Source organism: Heptranchias perlo, chromosome 1 (assembly GCF_035084215.1).
Source record: "Heptranchias perlo isolate sHepPer1 chromosome 1, sHepPer1.hap1, whole genome shotgun sequence".
Classification (NCBI taxonomy): domain Eukaryota; kingdom Metazoa; phylum Chordata; class Chondrichthyes; order Hexanchiformes; family Hexanchidae; genus Heptranchias; species Heptranchias perlo.
Window position 1 is genome coordinate 50,755,504 of NC_090325.1, and position 25,981 is coordinate 50,781,484.

Here is a 25,981-nt window from a genome sequence, read left to right on the forward strand (position 1 = left end):
GTTGTATTCTCTTCCACCCACATCACCCTCCTAACCCCACTTCCTTGTGTCCGCCCCTGGAAAAAACTCTCCCCCAAGTCACTTAGAATTGCACTTTCAAATTCCCAACTGTCTAGCATTTGGCCCTCCAGTCACCATGACATTTCTATAGCTACCGATCTGTTCAATCAGACCCTCACCTCCACCTTTGATGCCCTTGTCCCCATTGAAATCATTACTTTCTCTCTCACCCTGGTCGTTTCCTCTGGTACGGCCCCTCATCACTGCTCCCTTACGTCCAAGGGACACAGACTTGAACATTTATGGCAGACAACTGGTTTAGCCATTCATTGCCAGATCTGGCTGGACCACATAAAGCACTATCGGGTCCTGCTCTCCTCTGCCAAAACCGCTCACTATTCCAGGATCCTCCTGGAATGCAAAGATAACCCCTGGCTTCGTTTCTCCACTACAAACCATCTTCTTAAATCCCTTTCCCCTGCCTCTTCTACCCTCACCTCCAACATGTGCGAGGAGCTCGTGGACTTCTTTGTCACTAAGATTGAGACCATCCATTCAGCTGCCTCTGCCACTTCCCACCTTTCCCCTACCCAACAAGCCAAACTTCCCCTAAGGTTCCCCCATGCCCGAGCCCTGAACTCGCATTTTTCTCTAGTTTCTCTCCTCTCATGCCCTCTCCGAGCTCATCTTGGCCATGAGACCCATCTCCTGCTCCCTCGATCATATTCCCACCAAACTGCTGATCAGCCAACTTCCCTTCCTGGCCCCCATGTTAGCTGATATTGTTAACGGTTCCCTCTCCGCAGGTACTGTCCCCCTCCCCTTCAAATCTGCCATCATCACCCCCCTCCTTAAAAAACCCACCTTGACCCCAAACTACTGCCCCATCTCTAATCTCACTTTCCTCTCCAAAGTCCTTGAACATGTTGTCGCCTCCCAAATCCACGCTGCAAGCGTGACCCTGACCTGCTGGTTGCTTGCCATTTTAATTCCCCGTTCCACTCCCATTCTGACCTCTCCTCTTACACTGTTCCAATGAAGTTCAACAGAAGCTCGAGGAACAGCACCTCATTTTTCGTTTAGGCACTTTACAACCTTCCGGACTCAACACTGATTTCAATAACTTCAGACCATGACCACTGCTTCCAATTTCCATTTTTTTTGTGGGACTGCAGTTGCTGGTAATGGTTCTGCTGATGCCATTTATAGCTCCTCTAGACCTATCTTTTGTTTCTTAACTTGTCCCATTACTACCCTCCTTGCCTTGCCATCTTTTGTCATTTAATCACTCTTGCCCTCCACCCCATCACAGTCCTTCACTTTTGTTCTTTCCTCCCTCCGTGGCTCTGTGTTTGCTTAAAAACTGTTAACTCTTTAACATCTTCCAGTTCTGACAAAAGGTCTTCAACCTGAAATGTTAACTCTGTTTCTTTCTCCACAGATGTTGCCTGACTTGCTGAGCTTTTCCAGCATTTTCTGTTTTTATTATCTGGTCATTATCTCATTGCTGTTTGTGGGACCATGCTGTGCACATATTGGCTCTCGCATTTCCTACATTACAACAGTGACTACACTTCAAAAGTACTTTATTGGCTGTAAAGCGCTTTGGGATGTCCTGAGGTCGTGAAAGGCGCTATATAAATCCAAGTCTTTCTTTCTTTCCACGACTGGATGCTCCCCAAAAATGATCACGTTGTGAGTTAAAGTAGCACCCTTACAAAAGTGGCCACAAAAGTTACATAAGGTGCCAGTAGGACCAGCATTTGCACTAGAGCTTGACCAGTGGTGTTTTTCTCATTTCCTTCCTCTGAAGTGTGGCCAAGGTTTGCGCATAGTGCCGAGGTGCCTGCAGGTGATATTCTAATTAAGTGACCTCCCCCAAAACCGGATACTTTGGCAGGGTCAGGAGTGGAGGTCACTGGCAGATGCCCTCCCAGTACTTACCCTGGCAGAGCTGCTCTACGCATTTTTTGGTCCTCTTTTTCTAGCACTTTGGCCTAACTTCAGTAAGTTTTTAAAAAATGATCTGTTCTTTTTAGCTAATCTTAACTCTTCACAATTTTCCCTCCAGCCTCACTTTGGCAATGTTCCAATTACAGGCTTTCAGCTTCATTGCCACTCTCCATTAGACCTCCTATCTTCCAGCTCCGCTAATTTCTCCCACTTCCCTATCTGCCTTCTTCTGCTGAATTTTTAAAAGTGGGACCAAGGTGCTCTGCCATCTGTCTCTCTACCTTGCTCCCTCATGGAATACCATACCATTTTCCCATTCCTGCTTGCAGCCGTGCTCCTGGACCCTACTCCCTCTTCCGCTATGCTTGTGGCCTTTCTTCCCCACTGTGAAACCATTCTTCAGTTACTGTTGAGGTCCTTCTATCCTGAGTGCACGCAGTCCCTCTCGTAGGTCCCACTCCCTCTTCTCTTCTGAAGGCAGCCCTCCTCTGCTGCATCCACCTCTCTCGCTTGTATGTCCCACTCCCTTTGTTTCCACTGCTGACCTTTCTCTGTTGCGCCTAGCCAATCCTGCACAATCCACTGAATTAATAAATGTAATTATCTGTCCCTCAGCAAATGCTACACATGGAATTCATTTCATAATTTGTACCTCACTCGACGAGATCCAGCTAACTGATCATTTTTTGGTTCGGTGAATTGAATTTACTGAATTGATTTAATTATGCTAACTCAATTGAATCAAACAAATTAGTTTCATCATGTGTGGCTGAGTGAATGTAATTCTGTTAATTCATTATATCATTTGTGACTGGCTGAATGGAATCTAGTGGATTCAGATAAACGAGTGGCAGGCAGCATGCTGTGGAAACAATGCTACCTTCTTAAATAATCCTTCCAAAACAAAAATTACTAATATAGGAGAGACAGGCTACACTTAAACCAAGTAGAGTCATAGAAACTTATGAACAACATTAAGGCCGTGACAGAAAATAATTTAAACTAGGTAGGTGGAACGGGAGGAGGGCAGGGAGGAGAAAAGATCCCAGATGACGCAGATCATAGGGTAGAAGGCAAGTCAACGGGTAGACATGGACATCAATACCCAGGGAGACATACATGAACAGAGACCAGGACCAGGCAGACACGGGGGGGGGGGGCATGAGAGGAGAAAAACCTATAAGATGTATATACATGATTGCTAGAAGCATTACAAATAAGGTGCTAGAACTGGAGGGTGTTGAAGCAGTAGGGTACTATAATGTGATAAGTGTATCAGAAACATGGCTAAATCCAGAGGATGGGAAATTAATAAAACATTAAATAGTATGAAGTGTTTTAGAAAAGGCAGAGAGGACAATAAAGGAGGTGATGTAACCCTATATGGCAGGGACACCTAGGAGGTAGAAAGCTACAAGATTAACTACTCTGGTTAGACATCTCTAATTCAAAAATCCAAGCTAACACTAGGGGATATGCTATGGACCACCAGGTCCGTATAAGAAGGGCAAGTTGTTCTATGAAGAGATGGGAAGGATATGAGAGAACAGTAAAGTTATTTTAATGGGAGACTTCAATCAACCTAAAATAAACTGGGAAAGACAAGTGGTTTAGTGTCTGAGTTGGTCAATGTAATGCATAATTGCTTCTTGACCCAGTACACCAAGGAAGTCATGAGAGGTAATGCTCATCTTGATCCGTTATTCAGAAAAGATCAAGAAAATGTACACAAAATGGAAGCTGTAGCAACCCCATGGGACAATGACCACTGAATGATAAAATTTAACATGATCTGGGAGTCAGGCTCCCAGGCTAATTCAATGAAATGAGAGAACAACTAAAGCAAATAGATTGGGGCATGTCAAACAAATTAAAAATGAGATAAAGAGGAAAAATATGCTGTACAAATCCTGCAGGGAGACGGGATATGGGACTCTGAGATGATTTCAAGAAAATGCTGAAACACATTAAAAGGGTGATCAGAGGGGCAAAGAGAAGTAGAAAGTAGAGCAGCTGAGGCTATGAACAGTAAAAAAACATTATTTTAGTACCACACTAAGGCGGCACTCAAGAGTTTTTTGGATGAGGATAGCAGGGTAGCCAAGAGGCTTTTCGAATAGTCCCGAGGTGACAAAGTCATAGATGAAGGTTTCAGCAGCAGATGATCCCAGCCTGGGTCGGAGACAGACGATGTTATGGAAATGGAAGTAATCTTGGTAATGGAGAGGGTTATAGGGGGGGGGGGGGGGTCGGAAGCTCAGCTCGGGGGTCAAATAAGACGCCGAGGTTGTCAACAGTGTGGTTCAGCCTCAGCCGGTGGGGGCTAAAGACAATGGCTTCCCAATGTTTAACTAGAGGAAGTCGTGGCTCATTTAAAACTGCGTATTGATGCAAACAACCTGACACCAGAGACCAAGGAGGGGAGGGGGGGGGGGGGTCGGTAGAGGTGGAGCCGTCGCCCACCCCTGCAGCTGTGTCCGTTACCCAGCGCCGTCCTCGGCTTCCCTCCACAGCGCGGCGGTTGTTCCCAGTCAATGTTTGAACCCGTCTTTCACCTCTGACCCCGCCCCGTGATCGAGTGCGCGCGAGATTAGGGTGGGGGCGGTGACAGCGGGGTTACGGTGCCCGAGCCGTCCATCGCATTGTGCGGATTCGCGTTTTTAATTTAAAAAAAAAATTAAAATAGCTCTTTCAGGATCGCCGCCATCACCGCCAGAGCCGAAATCAGCTTCTGCTTCTCGCACTGAGCCATCCCCTCCTGGGACGGAGAAAAAAATCAAGGAAAACCGTGACAGCGACACGGACACCATTGCCATCGCCGTTAGTGCCGGGCGGAGTGGCGGGTCGCGTCTCAACAGTTGGGTGTCGTTAAGTCATGTCCCGGGCGCACTGGGGAGTCGGACGGATCTGCGCCGGGGCTCGCTGCTGACGAGATGACCGTGGCTGTCTTCTTCGGCTGCACTTTCATCGCCTTCGGTCCCGCTTTGGCTCTGTTCGTCTTCACCATCGCCAAAGACCCGCTCCGGGTTATTGTCCTTATCGCAGGGTAAGGTTTGGTGCAACCTGTCTGGCTTGTGTTCTCTTTGTTTGCTCAAACCTAGCCCATATTAGTGAAATAGAACACAACGGACTAATATTATTTATTGTTTATTTATTTAAAAATCTTCATTTTAGCCGCTGTGAGCGGGGTTACTTTGTCTGCAGAACCACGAGTGTTCGTTTGTTTTGACCAGTACCAATCTGCCAATCTTCAGATATCTATTAACCTGCATTTGAACGTGCTTGACTTCTTTTATCATTTTCCTATCCTTTTTTTATAATTATTTTTATTGCTTTTTAAAGCAAAGTTGCTCCACTTTCTTTCCAACCTCTTCCCTCCTCCCCTGCCCCCAGGATTGCAATCCTGACCATTAAAATTTTATTGTGGGCAGGCCCATAGAAAATGATGGAAGTACACAGTCGGCACTTCAACATCTGGAAGGGGAAAAATAGATTAATGTTTGGGGTCAGATCTTCATCAGATTCGTTGTCACTTTGTAACTGGTAGGAGCAATGAAATCTGGGTGTCATTCACCCTTTTTTAACCCCTTTAAGGTCTAGTTTCCTGTACCTAGAATTGAATTTGCTGCCTGGTGTCCTCCTGAGATTGAATCTTGCTGACTGGTGGTAAACAGAATCATAGAATGATTATAACACAGAAGGAGGCCATTCGGCCCATCGAGCTTGTGCCGGCTCTCTGTAAGAGCAATCCAGTTAGTCCCATTCCCCCGCTCTTTCCCTGTAGCCCTGTACATTTATTCCCCTCAAGTATTTATTCAATTCCTTTTTGAAAGCCACGATTAAATCTTCTTCCACTACCCCTTAAGGCAGCTCATTCCAGATCATAACGACTTGCTGCGTTAAAAAAAGTTTTTTCTCATGTCACCTTTGGTTCTTTTGCCAATCACCTTTAATCTGTGTTCTCTGGTTCTCGATCTTTCTGCCAATGGGATCAGTTTCTCTTTATTTACTAAACCCTTCATGATTTTGAACACTTCCATCAAATCTCCTCTTAATCTTCTCTGCTCTAAGGAGAACAACCCCAGCTTCTCCAGCCTGTTCACGTAACTGAAGTCCCTCATCTCTGGAACCATTCTAGCAAATCTTTTCTGCACCCCCTGTCATGTTAATTGTATCTATGTGATTTATAACAATTAATGTTAATTGTATTCAGGTGATGTGTATCAATTGGGAACTCTCTTGTATCCATTTATAAGAGAGCTGATGTAGGGTGTGGGGTGGTGTAATGTTGAGCTCTGTGAATAAAGGCTTGGAAGTAACTGAAGACTAGGCTCTAATATTCGATCCTTCACCACCTGGCTATTCAATTTATACAATCTAAGGCCTTCACATCCTTCCTAAAGTGCAGTGCCCAGAATTGATCACAATACTCCAGTTGTGGCCGAACCAGTGTTTTATAAAGGTTCAACTTAACTTCCTTGCTTTTGTACTTTGTGCCTCTACTTATAAAGCCCAGGATCCCATATGCTTTTTTAAACCACTTTCTCAACCTCTTCTGCCACCTTCAAAGTTTTGTGCACATATACTCCTAGGTCTCTCTGTTCCTGCACCTCCTTTAGAATTGTACCATTTAGTTTATTTTGCCTCTTCTCATTCTTCCTGCCAAAATGTATCACGTCACACTTCTCCGAGTTAAATTTCATCTACCATGTGTCCGCCCATTCCACCAGCCTATAACTACCCTCCTCACTGTTTACTGCATTTCCAAGTTTTGTATCATCTGCACATTTTGAAATTGTGCCTTGTACACGCAAGTCCAAGTCATTAATATATAACAAAAAAAGCAGTGCTAGTACCGACTCCCGGGGAACACCACTGTACACCTCCCTCTGGTCCAAGAAACAACCGTTCACCATTACTCTCTGTTTCTTGTCACCGTGGCAATGAATCAAACAATTTTCTACCACTTTGTTTAACTAGGAAATAGTGATTTTTGTAACCAAAATAGAGATTTGGTTGGCTTAAATTCTGAGAAGGTTGCACTGCAGCAACTCGCCAAGGCTTCTTTGACAGCACCTCCCAAACTCGTGACCTCTACCACCTAGAAGGACAAGGGCAGCAGGTACATGGGAATAACACCACCTACACGTTCCCCTCCAAGTCACACACCATCCTGACTTGGAAATATATCGCCGTTCCTTCATCGTTGCGGGGTTAAAATCCTGGAACTCCCTACCTAACAGCACAGTGGGAGAACCGTCACCACATCGACTGCAGCGGCTCATCACCACCTTCTCAAGGGCAATTAGGGATGGGCAATAAATGCTGGCCTTGTCAGCGATGCCCACATCCCATGAACGAATAAAAAAAAAATGCCAAGCAGGACACAGGAAATTGGGGCAGATTGAAGTTTGCACCAAGCCTTTTTTTCCATTGTTCAGTTTCAACCCATGGAGCTTAACATAAGAAATATTTTTCTTCAGGAAATCTATTGGTGACAGGTCAGTTACTAGCTGATGTTTCAGGTCAACCTCTCATTGGTCCCTTCCTATACTTGTTATTTTGTTTCTTCCTTATCTAACTTTGATTACAGAAATAACTTAATTGACTTGAATTGGTAAGATTTGGCATCAGTATGTACATTCATTTACCCGAAACATTTTAAAACAAACCCCACTAACACATTATTTTTCATTTAAACACATGCTACCACTTATTAGAAAATTTAAAGGAGAAAGAAAGTCAAAGGAAGATTGTTTTTGTTCAAAATACTTTTACTGTTACTACTTGATTTTCTGTTACAATACATAAAGGAATCGAGATCAAATGTAGTCTTCAGGTGAAGCTTGTTTAGAATATAGTGGATAATTGGACCAGGTGACGTAGATATTATTCAGTCCCTATTTAAAGGTCATAAATTCTATTTCAATTATAAATTCCTGTGTCCATATTTATAATGGAAACTGGCTATGTAAACTTGTCACGCTGTAGTTGCACTCTCCCGTCAGTGGTGGTGCTACAACAACTTGCGTTTATATAGCACCTTTAACATGAAAGAACATCTCAAGGCACTTCACAGAGGCATAAGGAAAAAAATGGACGCCGAGGCAAAGAAAGAGATAGTGGAAGGGGTGACCAAAAGCTTGGGCAAAGAGGTGGGTTTTAAAGAGGCTGTTAACAAGAAAGAGAGCTGGAGGGGTTTAGGGAGGTAATTCCAGAAGGCATGACTGCCAGTGGTGGGCCAAAGGGAAGAGGTGATGCACAAGAAGCAGAGTTAGAGGAATGGAGAGTTCGTGGTGTGGTTGTAGCATTGGAGGAGCTTTCAAAGATAGAGGAATTAGGCTTTGGAAGAATTTAAACACAAGTATGAAAATTTTAAATTTGACACATTGAGGGCCTAGGAACCAATATAGATCAGCGAGGGAAGGGGTGTTAGACCAGTGGGACTTGGTTCACGATGGGATATGAGGAGCAGACATTTGGATGAGCTGAAGTTTAGAGGGTGGAGGATGGGTGGCCAGCCAGGAGAGCATTGGAACAGTCAAACCTGATGAGAAAGGCACAGATGAGTGTTTCAGCAGTAGATGGATGAGGTAGGGGCAGAGGTGGGTGATTTTATCGAGTGGAAGTAAGCAATCTTTTTTATGGAGAGGACATGGGGTTGGAAACTCAATTCTGTGTCGGTTGCGAGGAGATTTGATAGAGGTATTCAAAGTCATGAAGGGTCTAGACAGAGTAGATAAAGAGAAACTGTTCCCATTGCTGGAAAGGTCAAGAACCAGAGGACATAGATTTAGGGTGATTGGCAAAAGAACCAAAGGTGACATGAGGAAAAACTTTTTTACACAGCAAGTGGTTAGGATCTGGAATACACTGCCCGAGGGGGTGGTGGAGGCAGATTCAATCATTGCCTTCAAAAGGGAACTGGATAAGTACTTGAAAGGAAAAAAATTGCAGGGCTACAGGGAAAGGGCAGGGATGTGGGACTAGCTGGATTGCTCTTGCGTAGAACTGGGCCAAATGGCCTCCTTCCGTGCTGTAACTTTTCTATGATCCTATGACTGGGAGATCAAGATTGTGAACAGGTTGTTCAGCCTGAGACAGTGGCTAGGAAGGGGATGGAGTCATAGGCATGAGTATGTAACTTGTGGCAGAGCCTAAAGTCGATGGTTTCAGTCTTCCCAATGTTTAGCTGGAGGAAATTTCAGCTTATCCAAGACTGGATGTTGGATAAGCAGTGTCTCATTGTCTGCCTATGGAAAAAAAAATAAACCCCTCCCCCAGCCCCAAGTTCCCTCTTCTCAGATCCTCCATTCAAATGTGTGGTGGCAGCACCTGTTGTATGCACCAATATTCCTAATGGGTGTTACCCACAATGTGATATTTCCCAAATTAAATCCAGCCTGTCTGTGGTGTGTTGAAGAAGACACAAAAGGTAGGTAATTTTGTGCCTATCGATCAGAGCATATGGATTCACTGCAGAAAATTACTGCATTTTTGGACGTGCAAAAAAAGTTCCTTCTGTGTTAACAGCTGCAGCAGGGTGTGCTTTATGGGATGAGCTTTGTGCTTCAATAAAGGTTAAAGGTACTCGGCACAGAGCATGTACAGCAAGTGTTAGAGTGTGAGCCAGACTTCAGTCACTGTGGTTAAGTCCTTAGCTACATCCAGATGATGGAGAAATGGGGTGGGAAGAATCAATACTTTCAGCTCGAATTTACTTCAGAGCAAGAGCGCTATTTTATTTTTGTTGATTGTGATACTCAAATGTTGTGAAAGCACGTTGCCACCCTTTCAAATAGGTGGCAGTACTAGTTCTCAAATCAATGACATTATGCTCCGATGCTTGTGAGTGTATAATAAGGAAAGTTAAATTACGAAAGAGGGGAACTGAAATATTTGACCCAGCATATTTTATACCAAGCGGCTGTGTATGCACAGTTAAGTGTATACTTTATTTGTGTGACAAAAAGATCACAGCATGCAGCGGAGACAACCGTAAAGGAAGATTCTCAATGTTATCTCACGGTTGCCATAAATGATTAAAGGTCATCGACCTGAAACCTCAACTCTGTTTCTCTCTCCACAGATGTTGCCTGACCTGCTGAGTGTTTCCAGCTTTTTAGAACTCCTGGTTATGTAATGTTCCACTATACTAGATTTGCTGTTTGTTTTCTGAGATTAAAGGTGTATGTGATGTTAGTAATGACTAAAATCCCCATTATAATCCATGAGAAAATACTTATGTTCCATTGGCAAGCATGTGAAATCCCAAACCTTAGAGAGGTGAAGTCCAGTCTTCAGAATAATCTATTACTTGTTTTAATTAATATTTGATTAAGTAGAATGGCAACAGCAGAAGCTCAGAGAGCTGAGTGCACCTAAAGAAGCAGCTACAAAATCTAATCATGTGAAGTTAAATTGCTTTAGTGTGAGTTGTAGTTGTTGGATTCCTTGTGAGCCTGTTGTTGGAAGGTGGGGTTGCCTGGGAGGTAGCCCCACCTTAAATTAAAGTGTTTTAATTTGATACCACTTCTTATTTTGATGAGTCAATGAGAATAATCAGAATAAAAGAGACTGAGATTGAGTAACAAGACTATAATTTGTACATTGCACCATCCATTTTTAAACAAATCCTACAGCGAATTTATAATTCTATACCACAGAAGTAGTCTTGAGAACTGTGGAGAAAATGGTCTACATTTTTATGTGTGAAGGTCATCAACTCTGGCAACTTGACAGGATATTATAATTAGTTTTTCCCTCCTCTAATTCTCTCCTCTTTCATTTTTTGTTCTGAAAGTGTTGATTTATGATGGGGTTCAGTGCACAGGTAGTGTTAGACTTTTAGAATCTTGGTGAAGTGGCCGTTCCAACATGTCAGTGAGTGCTGGCAGGAGATTTGACTGTGGAGTCCATTACAACCGAGCCCGATCTTGTTCTCCAACAGATTTCATTATTTAAATGGGCTACCAATAGTGCTATGATCATAGAACCTAGGCCACAGTATCCTTGATGTTCTTCGTAATGATACTTAACTTGGGCCAGGGTACATGATGCAAAGTTTATGCAGGAAATTAGGTATTCATCGAGCAGTCCTCCTAGCTTCTATTTGTCCACAACCTAGCAAAGCAGAAATCCCCTAAAGAGGCCAGATATGGGCAACCATTATACCCACTCACTGCTTTTAAATTTGAATCAAAATAAAAGAATATCAAAAGGATGTCTTTCACAATTGAATACAGCTGCCATGCACAATAGGATTTTAAAGCATCAGGCAGGTTTCCTCACAGGACAGTCACCCCTCAATAATTCTGTCTCCTCACAGCCAGATAAACAATATTTTGTTTTTCTCTCACCTGTGTGGATTTAACAATTAGCATTCATTAAGTCATTTGCTTAGACAGAGGTGATTCGTTCCCCCTCCCTCTCTTCACGTGACATTAACACATGCGTTAAAGTGTATTCGAGGTATTCACCCAGGCAGTCTGTTTCTAGCCAGTGGTAAACAACTTAAACAAAAGCAAAATACTGCGGATGCTAGAAATCTGAAATAAAAACATAAAATGAAGGAAAACACTCAGCAGGTCAGGCAGCATCTGGAGAAAGAAAGAGATAACGTTTCAGGTCAATAACCTTTCATCAGAATTGGAAGATGTTAGAGATTAACAGTTTTTAAGCAAGAACAGAGTCTGGGAGGGGGTGGGGTGGGTGGTTGGGTGGGTGGGTGGGGAGGGGTGGTTGGGGGTGGGGGGGGAGAGGAAGGTCTGTGATAAGGTGGAGGGCAGAAGTGAGTAAATGAAAAAAGGGATGATGGTGCAAGGCACAAGTGGGTGGTAATGGTCATCAATTGTCTAGCTACAAAAAATACATGTAAAGGAATATAAAAAAATAGTCAATTATGATTCTGATCTATCACAGAGCTGTCAAAGTTGAGAACAAATATCTGTTGGTTAGATTTGCAAGAGACATGAAGAAGCTGCATCTTTGAAGAATTAAAAAAAGATTTTCATTGCCCAACGGAAGGACATATAAAGTGAAAATCACATTTAAACTTCTGCTTTTACAGTCTTGTGAATGAAATAGGAAATGAATAGTGAAGTGTCAGTGAGAGAGCTGGAGCTAGGGGTTAATAGATCCACTATCCACTATATCACCTGTATCAATTGAGGTGATACCAATATCATGGAATCACAGTTGAGTGGGAGCTTGATTCAACCATCTCTAACAAAGATTGAGTGTTCAATATGGAAACAAAGCAAAGTTTATTCTAATAAGTGGTTTAGCAGGTATCCAATTTAAATTGTGCAACCTTACAGTAGTAGTGCCATTAAAATGCAAATTTCTTCAGAATTAAGCACATTAGAAACTTCCCCAGATACTTTTTTCCCCGTATGACAAGTTAATGTAATTGCTGTGAGACATGCTTAGAATAAGTATTGTGTAGGCATGCCACTGCAGAAGCACTACTGCATGCAGAATTGCAATGCTTACTTTGACCTTCTCATGGGCTAATCAGAGGAAAAATTGTTATGCAGTGGGCACTATCACTATAATCAAGCTAGTGCCTTGTATATTTTGTGGGATTATAGCTTGGATAAACTATATTAGATAGGTTGGCTGAAAACAGTAAAAAAATTATAGTATTCAGTTAGTCTCATGGGTCTTGGTAATGGCCAGTGAGCTGAGTCTCTTCTGGTCATGCTGGCAAATGACACTGACCACCTGTTCATAGTAACCAGCTCTGCAGTTACAGCTATAGATGTGTTTACCATAAGTAACAATTACTGTATTGCATTCTTCTTTTTGTCCCTCTTTTCAAGTAGCATTCCTCCAACCACTTCAAAGTGTCACATACATTGTTCCCGACTGAGAGAGTAGGCCGATATTCTGTCCCTAAATATCTGCCGTGATTCAGTCCCTAGGAAGTATGTGACAGTGACCGTGGGTGGGGTGTCTTGCTGTACAATTAAGAAGTGCCTAATTGCTGCTCTTTACCTCCCCCTGACCTCATTGGAAACTCATTGTGTGGGGAATCATGGGCAAATGGGCAAACATACCACCTACCCCTCCATCCAGAAGCATCATGGACTTGGCTATATATATTTTTTTTAACACACATTTGAACAATTCAGGAGAATTTTATACCCATTCACTTTGCTGCCATCTGCAAAGTGGTGACATAAATGTACTGGTAAAGTGCTAGTCCCATTGGAGGCTGTTGTTTGCACCACCAAAAGAAGTGACACCAACACTATCTTCGACAGCAACATAAATATTTGCTGGCAGAGGTGACTGTTTTTCACCGCACTAGGCTGAATTTATACTTCCTCTGTACAGGCCTATGGGGAAGGTATTGGCCCTGGGAATGTTTTGGCTGCAACAAAAGTAGTGAACAATGTCTTTAGAACAAGTGTGCATGCTGGTGAATAGTTTAAGTATAGATTTGGTGCCATGGAAACCACCCTGGAATACAGATGGAATGCTTTCAGTAGCAGTGAGAATTGTATTTGGCACTGCAAACCACTTATCACTTTCTGAAATGGTTCTACAAGATTCTGAATCCAAAAGTTTTTAACCTTCATGTACAATGTCCAATATATTCAAACCTGCCTCTGAAAATTGCCATTAATATAGTCAGATGAAAGAAGTAAATTCTACAAGGACTGGTTGAGGACAAAAAGTGATGGGGGGAAAAGTTCAACTTATAGCCGCCCATTTTGACCTGTAAAATGGGTATTGGCCCTGGGTATTGGACCCCAGTCCATCACCGGCATCTCCACATCATGTAAAATGGGTGTTATGCCTCCCAATTTCGTGTTGTGATCTGTCGTGCCTGATAGTACAGAAGTGCGGCAGGTGCCATTTTGACTTGGGCGATTTTTAATCGTTCAGGGCCCCTGTCTGAAGCAGTTATTAGGCTCCTCAAGTACGTAAATCTGGGACCTATGCCATTTGTAGGACCTCGAAAGCAAAATTCAGGTACAAATGGGCAGAGCTTACCCCGTGCATGCGCCACCTAGTTGTACCAGGTCTTGAGCGACTTAGCCAGCGGTCATTAAAGGCTAAAAAAAAATCAGTTTTTTTCTTATGGGTGCAGGAGAAGCAGGAGCTTTCCCCAATTTGATATTTCTGAGTAGATTTCCTTAGTGTTATACTTGGGTAGTCCAGACCCTGGAATGCTCTTCTTGATGTTTACCATGGTCTCGTGCTAGCTGTAATGCCAGAGTTGCCTCAGCAATATGTTTTTTAACCTCATGACTGCCCATTTTTTGTGGCCATATGGAACCCAAACCACAAATGCATGACCTAAGCAGGTTGGATGTTCCACATTGTGTTGAGCCAGACCCAGAAGTTTCACCTAAGCATGCATAATTACACCTGTTGAGCTTCTTGGTAGATGAAAGAAAGTAAGAAAAATATTTAGCACCTTTCATGACATCCCAATGCTTTTACAGTCAGTGAAGTACTTTTCAAGTGTAGTCACTGTTGTAATGTTCTGAAATATGTTAGCCAATTTGCACACAACAAAGTCCCACAAACACCAATGTGATAATGACCAGATAATCTGTTTTAGTGAAATAAAAACAGAAAATGCTGGAAAAGCTCAGCAAGTGAGGTAGCATCTGTGGAGAAAGAAACAGAGCTAATGATTCAGGAAAGGTCTTCAACCTGAAACGTTGAGGTCAATTTTAGGATGGCCGAGCGGGTGCGTTCGTGGCGGGGGGGGGGGGTTCCGCGTGCGGGACTCCCAACGGCAATTAAAGCCGGCGGGATGACAGTTTAGGTAGTTAGGGAGGTACTTGAGGTCGTTGACAGACCTCATTGGGAAGAGATTTTAGCAGGGATGTGATTTTGGACTCTCTTCAGCGTGTTTCCCATGCTGTGGGAAACACTCCCTGTTGTTGCAGATGTGTTTCAGTCAGCAGCCATTGGGAGATGCAGAGGATTCCTTGACAGTTGGGGGGAATACATCATTCATTGCAGGAGGGCACTCTGTCACCTCAGACAAAGTTTTGCCTGCCATACTGTTGTCTCCACACTCAAAATTATTACATCATACCCTAAACTCTGCTGTCCAAACACATTTACCTACTTTGCGGACCCCCTCACACTCGCACCGTCAGGATGGGGGAGAGGGGGGTTCCATAGCTGCATTCATCACTCCATTGGAGGACGAGCAACATCACCAGCCTCGCCAGGCATGCCGTCCACCTCCGCCATGTGGAGCTACACAACATAGTGCTGCACAACAGGCACCTGCACAAAGTAGTCGTGCAACTACACAGACACCCACTGTAGGGTGACCCAATGGGTGGCATCAAGGGTCTTCATGGAGAACCTCATGAAAGGGCCTTATTGCACAAGCCAGTCAAGAATGGCCAAGACATGGCAGTAGTGGTGACAATATAATCTGTAATGTGAGTTGATCAGAAATCAAATATAAGTAAAAACCATGACAAACCATCAAACACCCTTCTGCATCCCCTTCATGCTCACGACATGTTTGCCTTATGCTTCCTACTACACATACGTGATGCATGCCCTGTGGCTGCAGCACAGGTTTTGGCAGGTTGGGTGAGGCTGACCGTGAAAGAGATGCATGAGAGGGTGGGTATGAGACAGAGCCATGAGATTATCTGAGGATTGGGTTGAGCGGTAGTGGTGGGATGAGTACTGGGGAGGAGAGGAAGTGCAGGTAAGATCAGGATGAGGGTTCAGTGGGTGTGAGGAGTGATGTGATAGAGTAGCGTTGGCAGTGCAGAAGGAGATGTGGGGTGGGGGCGATAATGTGGCAGACGGAGTGTAGGGGAATGAGTAAGAGTGCTCACTTCGGCTGACCTGGTTAGGTCATTGAAGCGCCTGCTGCACTGTATGCAGGTGCATGATATGTTGGTGGTGCTGGTGACCTCCTCTACCACCTCGAGCCAGGCCTTCGTGGTGGCATAGGCAGGCCGCTTCCTCCCATCCGCCGGGTGGAAGATCTCCCTCCTCCTCCTCACTCCATCCAGTAAGACCTGGAGTGAGGCATCAGTAAACTTGGGAGCAGCCTTCCCCTGGGCTGCTCCATGCTGTAATTTTGCCTATTTTCTGCAACATCAGTCAGTGGAGGACTGCCCCATTAAGTAGGACTCCTCTAGCTGACAGCCTATGATGCGGGTGCACAGTCTGCCCGCTGTGCAGCTTTCCAGCGCGAAACCCAGAAGCCAAGGTAAGTGGCTTCAATTTACTTACCCACGCGCCCAGTCGACCCCCCCGCTGCCAACCCGCCTCCCTCCTAATATCGGGCCCATTAACTCTGTTTCTTTCTCCACAGATGCTGCCTCGCTTGCTGAGCTTTTCCAGCATTTTCTGTTTTTATTTCAGATTTCCAGCATCTGCAGTATTTTACTTTTGAATCTGTTTTAGTGATGTTTGAGGGATAAATATTGGCTAGGGCATTGAGGAGCACTCCCCTGCTTTTCTTCGAATAGTGCCATGGGATCTTTTACGTCCACCTATGGTACATAGGGCCATTCAGCCCCACGAACCTGTTCTGCCATTGAATTAGATCACGGCAGATCTGTATGTCAACTGCATTTACCCACCGTCACATTTTAGTTGATAATGTTTGTGCATATTTTGCACGGTTACCAGTTGAACAATTTTTGTGGTGATTTTTATTTTGTTTTCATTGGGTTTGATCATGAATGGCCGCAGGCCTGATCCAGATGTTCCGTTGGACCTGCTCGTTTCAGTTTCAGACTTTGTAACTAAATGCTTCACTCTAGTGCACAATTTTATATTTCATTGGCGTTTAGCTTTCTTTAGTTCTTTTGTCATTTTGGGGGTGGATTTTTTAATAAGTCTCATGTGATATATTCTTAGTGATTTAGTAATAGTATTTTTGATACTAAAATGATTTGATAATTTTTTGACTGCCATTTTCTTCCTCAAGCTATTGATTGCATCTAGGTATAAAGTACAATAAGACAACTTAATGTAAAAATAAATTGCAAAAAATATTTTAACAGGGCCACAAACCATCTGCCAGAAATGTATCTGTTAAGTTTTGTAGCCTGATGCCTAATCTGTCAGGGGCCTGGGCCTTGAGTTCATGGCCCACTCTCACCTGCTACAACCTATTCCCAACGATCGGGCGCCCCTCTGTGTCACTGAGCCATCAGCCCGGATATTGGCTTCAAGTTTGTTTTTAGTGCTGTTTGCAGTTTAGTATTGTATTTTCTGACTGTATGTTTGCTACATTATTGGTACGAAGTGCACTTTAAAAACCAACTTCGTAACGTGACTTGGGCTAATGGCCGGGTACACAGTAGGGGGTGCCTAATGGCTGGGTGTGGGTTTGTAGAAAACTATTCCTATTGCTCCAGTCTTCCAGGGCTGTGATTCCTGAATGCCAATTCTTCCTCCTAAGTTTAGTCCAGGCTCCCATTGTTGATTTAAAATTGGAGATAACTCTATAGAATATATATAGGGAGTAATGATTTAAATGCAAACGAACAGATGTGTGCTGACGTGAAGGTGAAAACTTTGGTAGACACAAGCTTTGTAATATTGACCCTAATCTTTTGGGTGGAATTTTGAAAGTAATCTTCCACAGGAATGTTTATGGTACCTTCTGCTAGTCTGTGTTGCAACATAATAAATGTCATTTAAAAAAAAATTTAATATTTGCTCATGGGAAGGAAGTGTAAACCACAACTTTGGACTCCCCGCCCTCTCTTATATAATTAGTAGTATTTCACAGAGCAACGTACTTGGTATGTCTAAATATCCAGAGATTTCTGATCAACCTTCTCAAACAGTTAGTGGGATAAAATAATGCCTTTACCCACATGGTTGACAGATATTAACTAGCCCTTTCCCCTGTCAGTGTCATCAGCTGTTACTATTTAATGAAAAGGATTCAATTAGCTGAGATTCCAAAAATGCAATTAATCATAATTATTTAATTTTTAAGAGTATATATACAACTGGCAAGAAATGCTCACTATTTAATTAAGCAAAATAAGTTTTGTTGCTTATTATAAGCAATATAAGTTCTATTAAATAAGGTAATTAAACTTCTAGCTGAAGTTGAAGTTTACTGTGATTGTAAAGGACACAGTCTTTAAATTAGATTTAATTCTAAGGTCATGAGTTGGATCGTGTTTCTGCCTGGCTTACAAAATGCATATAATTTTGATAAAGAATGCTAATTTTTACAACAAATTAATTTTTAGAAAGCTGTTGTGTTGAGAGATTATGAGCTACAAGGTTCCACATAGGGAGGATCCTGGGATATGTAGTTTTTCCCTAGTAGGGTTTTTTTTGTATCTAATGGTCACGCTCCTCCCTTACCGCACCAGCAATACCCTTTTCTTCTACACTTCTGCCTGCTTGCTGCCTCTAGTAAGTTGTTCCAACAGATTTCATTGCTTGTCTGCATCAGTTATTCCCAGAGTAACCGTGTGTGTGTGTGTGAGAGAGAGAGAGAGAGAGAAAGTGAAAGTGATATGAAAGGCATCTGACTAAGCGAGGTAGGAAGTCAGTGGGTAGGGGCATTCCTATTGATGGCTTTTCAAATTTCAATTTTGCTTTGCTGTGGAAACAATAAAGGCAGTTGGTGTTGACAAATTTATGAGGGACTTGGATAGCTTTCTCGGCAAAAGAAACGAATAAGATATATATGGGATACAGTATGGTATTTTATTGAACTTTGGGACCCCAGCCCATTCCTGTGTTCTTGTGTAATCCTACTTGAAAAGCAGTGAACTTTCCAACTGCCACTAAGTTTTATAATCTTATTGCAGCTCATGTGATTTAGTGAAGAGTCTTTTACTGGTTAAATGTATTATAATTATCCATATAAGTGTTGATTTAAAAAATACATATATTTCCTATCATTCTTGACTGGATATCTCTTCTGTAAAGCCACAGAAATGAAAATGGGCACTGGCACTGGCTGCCTCTGAAGTTCTTTCCTCATATTCGCTTCCATCTTTCACATGAAAGGCGTTTCCGGTAGTCGGTGTGGCACAGCCATAACTTTTAACGTAGCTTTTTTGAAAAAAAAACCTGTAAATATAAAACATTTTCGAATCCTACTTTAGGTTCAAATTTAACAATAGTTATTTTTCACACAAAAAAGTGATCAATGCATGATGTTAACCACTGGTAGGCGGAAAAAGCCTGAAACCATTTGATTGGATGGGGAGAGGACTGTAGGTTGTTCTGGATGGACGTGCTAAGTTGGGCCGAATGGCCTTCCTCATTCATGCCTATCTTGTGATTTGTGAATAATGGTTTCTTTAATAACAGATCAAGCTATTAACAACTTAATGTTTGAGATGTGTGGCAATACTGCAGCTTAGTGTAATACAGATTGATTATAATGTGGTATTTGTTTTCTAGTATCAAAGTATGAATGTAAAGGAGGAAGGAAATTCAACACTGGATTTGGGGAACATGGGGGTGGAATGGTCATCAGAAAGCTTAATAGCCATAAATATAGATCTGCAAATAATGGCATAGTGGAGCTAAACAGTTATTTGTGGCATTAGCTGGTACAGTAGCTATGTAGTCATTTTGAAATAGTGGTAAATATCCTCAGGGGAGCTAGAAAAATGCAGAATTTAGAAATATGTTGATTAATTTCCTGTCAAAATTTGAGTGATGTTTTCTGCTTTTAAGTACTTTTATTCTAATGTTGTTTGAAACAATGTAACTCATTTTTAAGGTTGATGGAGAGGAGGAGAGATGCTCAAATTTAAAATGTTGGAAAATTAAGTAAATTTGGAAGCTTGGTTGAAATGAATAATTGACCTGTGGGAGTGACAGTAAGAACTGCAAGTTAACATCACTTCACCAACAGTTCTAGTAATACAGTACTTTAAATGTTGGATATTGCAATAGTTAAGAACATAACCACGTAAGAAATAGGAGCAGGAGTAGGCCATATGACCCCTCGAGCCTGCTCCGTCATCCAATAAGATCATGGCTGATCTTCAATCTCAGCACCACTTTCCCGCCCAATCCCCATATCCCTTGATTCCCTTAGAGTCCAAAAATCTATTGATGTCAGTCTTGAATATACTCCGAGCATCCACAGCCCTCTGGGGTTGGGAATTCCAAATATTCACAACCCTCTGAGTGAAGAAATTCCTCCTCATCTCAGTCCTAAATGTCTGACCCCTTATCCTGAGACTATGTCTTCTACTTCTAGACTCTCCAGCCAGGGGAAACATCCTCTCAGCATTTACCCTGTCAAGCCCTCTTAGAATCTTATATGTTTCAATGAGATCACTCTCATTCTTCTAAATGCCAGAGAGTATAGGCCCATTCTACTCAATCTTTCCTCATAGGACAACCCTCTCATCCCAGGAATCAATCTAGTTGACCATCATTGCACTGTCCCTAAGGCAAGTATATCCTTCCTTAGGTAAGGAGACCAAAACTGCACAAAGTAGTCCAGGTGTGGTCTCACGAAAACCCTGTACAATTGCAGCATGACTTCCTTACTCTTGTACTCCAACCCCCTTTCAATAACGGCCAACATACCATTTGCCTTCCTAATTGCTGCTAACAAGTTAGATCTTGTTTGCCCATATTTGGTTCTCATGAACACTTTCCATAGGAAGTAAGTAATCATCATACAGCACTTTTTGGATCATTCACTTCTTTCAGGAAATGAAGCAATATTCCAAAAAACATCATCTGACTGTTGTACTGCTAGTGAGATTAGGGCTGGTGATATGAAAACATGAGCTTTGAACAACTTGGGCAGTTGATTTTTGGATATTTTCATTCTTTGGCCCTTGGTGACTCATTTACTGGTCCAGCTTGGAGCATTTTCAGTTCTGACTATTCATTACAAGTCATCTGGACGAGACCTGGCTATTAGCCTGGCTGAATTTGACTACGTTTTAAAAGACAATGAATATTATTCCTTGCTTATTATAACAAACAGCAGTGAATCAACATATAATTTCAGTCCAACTCGTAAAATCATAGAAAGATTACAGTACGGAAGGAGGCCACTCGGCCCATCGAGTCTGCACTGGCTCTATGCAAGCGCAATCCAGCTAGTCCCACTCCCCCGCGCTTTCCCCGTAGCAAATTTTTTCCTTTCAAGTATTTATCCAGTTCCCCTTTGAAGGCAATGATTGAATCTGCCTCCAGCACCCCCTCGGCCAGTGAATTCCAGATCCTAACCACTCGCTGTGTAAAAAATTTTTTCCTCATGTCACCTTTGGTTCTTTTGCCAATCACCTTAAATCTATGCCATCTGGCTCTTGACCCTTCTGCCAATGGGAACAGTTTCTCTCTATCTACTGTGTCTAGACCCTTCTTGATTTTGAATATCTCTATCAAATCTCCTCGCAACCGTCTCTGTTCCAAGGAGAACAGCCCCAGCTTCTCCAATCTATTCATGTAACTAAAGTCCCTCATCCCTGGAATCATTCTAGTAAATCTCTTCTGCACCCTCTCTAAGGCCTTCACATCTTTCCTGAGGTGCGGTGCCCAGAACTGGACACAATACTCCAGTTGTGGCCAAACCAGTGTTTTATAAAGGTTCATCATGACTTCCATACTTTTGTACTCTATGCCTGTATTTATAAAGCCCAGTATCCCATATGCTTTTTTAACCGCTTTCTCAACCTGCCCTGCCATCTTCAACAATTTATGCACATATACCCCCAGGTCTCTCTGTTCCTGTACCCATTTTAGAGTTGTGCCCTCTAGTTTATAATGCCTCTCCTTGTTCTTCCTACCGAAATGTATGACTTCGCATTTTTCTGCGTTAAATTTCATCTGCCACATGTCCACCCATGCCACCAGCCTGTCTATATCCTCTTGAAGTCTAACACTATCCTCCTCAGCGTTTACTACCTTTCCAAGTTTTGTGTCATCTGCAAATTTTGAAATTGTGCTCTGTACACCCAAGTCCAAGTCATTAATATATATTAAGAAAAGCAGTGGTCCCAGCACTGACCCCTGGGGAACACCATTGTACACCTCCCTCCAGTCCGAAAAACAACCGTCCACCACTACTCTATGTTTCCTGTCCCTTAGCCAATTCTGTATCCACGAGGCTACTGCCCCCTTTATTCCATGTGCTGCAATCTTGATGATAAGCCTACCATGCGGCACTTTATAAACGCCTTTTGAAAGTCCATATACATCACATCAACTGCATTGCCCTTATCTATCCTCTCTGTTACCTCATCGAAAAACTATCAGGTTAGTTTGCCTTTAACAAATCCGTGCTGGTTTTCCCTAATCAATCCACCCTCGTCTAAGTGACTGTTAATTCTGTCCCAGATTATCGTTTCTAAAAGTTTCTCCACCACTGAGGTTAAACTGACTGGCCTATAGTTGCTGGGTTTATCCTTTTATACCTTTTTTTGAACAAGGCTGTAACATTGGTACCATCCCAGTATCTACGGATGTTTGGAAGATTATGGCCAGTACCTCCGCAATTTCCACCAGTACTTCCCTCATCAACCTAGGATATATCCCATCAGGATCGGATGACTTGCCTACTTTAAGTACTTATGATACCAGTCTGAACGCAGTTCTACGATATCCAAATTGAGATCACTTTTTCTAAAAGTTCAGCAGCAGCACCTGTAGTAATTTTGCTTTGCTTTCCTGATGGTATACAGTGTAGAAATGAAAGTGCTGTCTGCAGCAGTCTAAAAGCCATTGCCAGCTTGATTTTGCTTGCCATCATGCAGCCTTCTGTTGCTGTCTATACTGTAACCTTAAATCACTTTCTAGAGCCCTGACTCTTTAATGTAATGAGAGAAGTGAAGGATTTTTTTATTTTTTAAGAAGAGCTCTATTGGTTCATTGAATAGACACCACTGCCTGGCAAAATCATTGCATGTGAGCTAAGGTACTATTTTATTAAGTTTGTTAATTTATGCTAAGTTAATAATTGAATGATATCTGTGTTGCAGGGCATTTTTCTGGTTACTCTCCTTGCTGCTGTCTTCGTTAGTGTGGTTTATTGCTGTAAAGGCTAGCAACGAGAAGGATGCAGAACTACAGAAATCCCTCATTATCTTTGGTGCGATGTTTTCAGTATTACTGCAGGAAGTCTTTCGGTTTGCTTACTACAAACTATTAAGGTATGTATAATGTGCAAATTATCACATGTCAGTGCTCCCACTTGTTGAACTCTGAGCATCGAAATAATGAAAAGGTTTATAAATGTTAAGAATTAGAGTAACATCACATGGTTAAAAGATTTGTGTGCTCCATCTTTGAGAGACATTTCACACATTAAATTTTCAGAGCTCCTCTATTATCCAAATATTCATTTTTATTTGTTTATTTAAGAAAAAAACCCTCCCTTGTGTCGAGCACCATTTCTCAGCTGGGGACACAAACCATCTGCATTCTTTGAGAGGTTGTATTTATAGTTGTTGCTGCATCAGGGACTTACAACTTATTTGACAAGAGCACACATGACAGCTTTTATCAGCTTATCATGTGCATTTGGGGAAATTCCACAAGAGAGCACCCCATGACATACAGATTGATAGAAGATACTTGGAGGGTCAAACTTTTCATCCACCTGTTGATTCCTGCTTGAGAATTGAATTTGACATTGTGCAAGCTGATGGAAGAATCGTCTGAACTCATGGTTTTGTGTGATGTTTTAAAAAAGCTTACTTTATTGTCCTTGTTTCAGGACAATGGGCCAGTGAACTGCATCAAACGGTAGTAAATCCACCATGTCTTTGACACGTGTATATATAAATTATGAATACATATCTGTTGGCTTCAATGAAAATTGAGTTTCATTTTTTAAAAAATTCATAATTCCAAAATTATAATCTCAATCTCATATATTTTTTCCAATATCACTTTGATGTGCCCAGACCTTTCAGCTTTTTACAGAGTTAGAAATAAGGATATTTGCCAGACTGGGCAAAAGTTTTGTTTCCTGTCACTGAGCAGAGATTAGTCAATTGGGTAATAGAATGTATTTCTATTCCTTGGAAGGGTAGGAAGCCTTACAACAACTACATGCATTTATATAGCACCTTTAACTTAGTAAAAATGTCCTAAGGCGCTTCACAGGAACGTTATCAGACAAAATTTGACACCGAGCCACATAAAGACATATTAGGACAGGTTGGTCAAAGAGGTAGGTTTTAAGAAACGACTTAAAGGAGTAGAGAGACAGAGAGGTTTAGGGAGGTAATTCCAGAGCTTAGAGCTTAGGGCCTAGGCAGCTGAAGGCAAGGCCGCCAATGGTGGAGCGATGAAAATCGGGCATGCGTAAGAGGCCAGAATTGGAGGAGTGCAGGGTTCTCGGAGGGTTGTAGGGCTGGAGGAGGTTTACAGAGATGGGGAGGGCGAGGGCACGGAGGGATTTGAAAACAAGGATGAGAATTTTAAAATTGAGGCGTTGCCGGACTGGGCGCCAATGTAGGTCAGTGAGCACAGGGGTGATGGGTGAACGGGACTTGGTGTGAGTTAGGATAGGGGCAGCAGAGTTTTGGATGAGCTCAAGTTTATGAAGGGGCGAAGGTGTGAGGCTGGCCAGGAGAGCATTGGAATAGTTGAGACGGGAAAGTTGCAGCTCACTCTGCTTGAGCTGTGGTCACTTCATGACCAACGTGGAGGATTTCTTTTTGCGCTGTGTACGAGGTAGCTGCCTAGAGCACGATAACCAGCATGCTTTAACCAAGCTTTAATGCACACCTTCTGAGAACTGAAGGCCTGATGCTGCTTGGAACTGTTGAGTTTTTTGGGTTACTTTGCTTGTGTTGTCATTTGGGGCTCAATTTTGAAATGGCGGTGGGTTGGCAGCGGGGGGGGGGGGGGGGGGCGGGTGGTGAAGGTGCGCGTGGCAAACCCGCATTAACAAAACTTAGCGTTTCCGAAGCGATCGCATCGTGATTGATGATTAACGTGCTCTCCGGGTTTCGCGCCCTGCAGCCAGCCTGATTGACAGGCTGGCTGCCGTCAGGATCTGCAACACGAAGTGGGTGGAGAGGAAGAAAGAGAGCGAAACGTCATCCGGCACTAGAACGGAAGATAGGGGGTAGGGGGGGAGATCCGGGGGTGGGGGAGAGAGAGGTGGAGATCGGGGTAGGGGGAAGAGAGGGGGAGATCCAGGGTGGGGGAAGAGAGGGGGAGATCCAGGGTGGGGGAAGAGAGAAGTGGAGATCTGGGGGGGGGGAAGAGAGGGGGAGATCCGGGGGGGGGGGGGAAGAGAGGGGGAGATCCGGGGGTGGGGGAGAGAGAGGGGGAGATCCGGGGGGGGAAAGAGAGGGGGAGATCCGGGGGTGGGGGAGAGAGAGGGGGAGATCCGGGGGGGGGAAAGAGAGGGGGAGATCCGGGGGGGGGAAAGAGAGGGGGAGATCCGGGGGGGGGAGGAGAGGGGGAGATCCGGGGAGGGGGGGAGATCCGGGGGGAGATCCGGGGAGGGGGGGAGATCCGGGGGGAAGAGAGGGGGAGATCCGGGGGGGGGGGGAAGAGAGGGGGAGATCCGGAGGGGGGGGGAAGAGAGGGGGAGATCCGGGGGGGGGGAAGAGAGGGGGAGATCCGGGGGGGGGGGGCGGAGAGAGGGGGAGATCCGGGGGGGGGGGGGAGAGAGAGGGGGAGATCCGGGGGGGGGGGGGAGAGAGAGGGGGAGATCCGGGGGGGGGGGGGAGAGAGAGGGGGAGATCCGGGGGGGGGGGGGGAGAGAGAGGGGGAGATCCGGGGGGGGGGGGGAGAGAGAGGGGGAGATCCGGGGGGGGGGGGGAGAGAGAGGGGGAGATCCGGGGGGGGGGGGAGAGAGAGGGGGAGATCCGGGGGGGGGGGGAGAGAGAGGGGGAGATCCGGGGGGGGGGGGGAGAGAGGGGGAGATCCGGGGGGGGGGGGAGAGAGGGGGAGATCCGGGGGGGGGGGAGAGAGGGGGAGATCCGGGGGGGGGGGGGGAGAGAGGGGGAGATCCGGGGGGGGGGAAGGGAGGGGGGAGATCCGGGGGGGGGGGGATAGAGGGGGGAGAGAGGGGGAGATCCGGGGTGTGGGGAAGTGGGGG

The 25,981-nt window shown here is 43.9% G+C and overlaps 1 protein-coding gene across 1 annotated transcript in view; it reads left to right on the forward strand.

Annotated features, from left to right (window-relative positions):
* The first annotated feature begins 4,546 nt into the window (after positions 1–4,546).
* The window catches only part of LOC137322015 (gamma-secretase subunit Aph-1b-like), a 79,369-nt gene continuing 57,934 nt past the window's right edge, over positions 4,547–25,981 (forward strand). The window contains exons 1-2 of the mRNA XM_067985023.1: positions 4,547–4,999; positions 22,899–23,069. Coding sequence (XP_067841124.1) covers positions 4,887–4,999; positions 22,899–23,069 — 284 coding nt within the window. The 5' untranslated portion in view covers positions 4,547–4,886. The remainder of the gene's footprint in view (positions 5,000–22,898; positions 23,070–25,981) is intronic.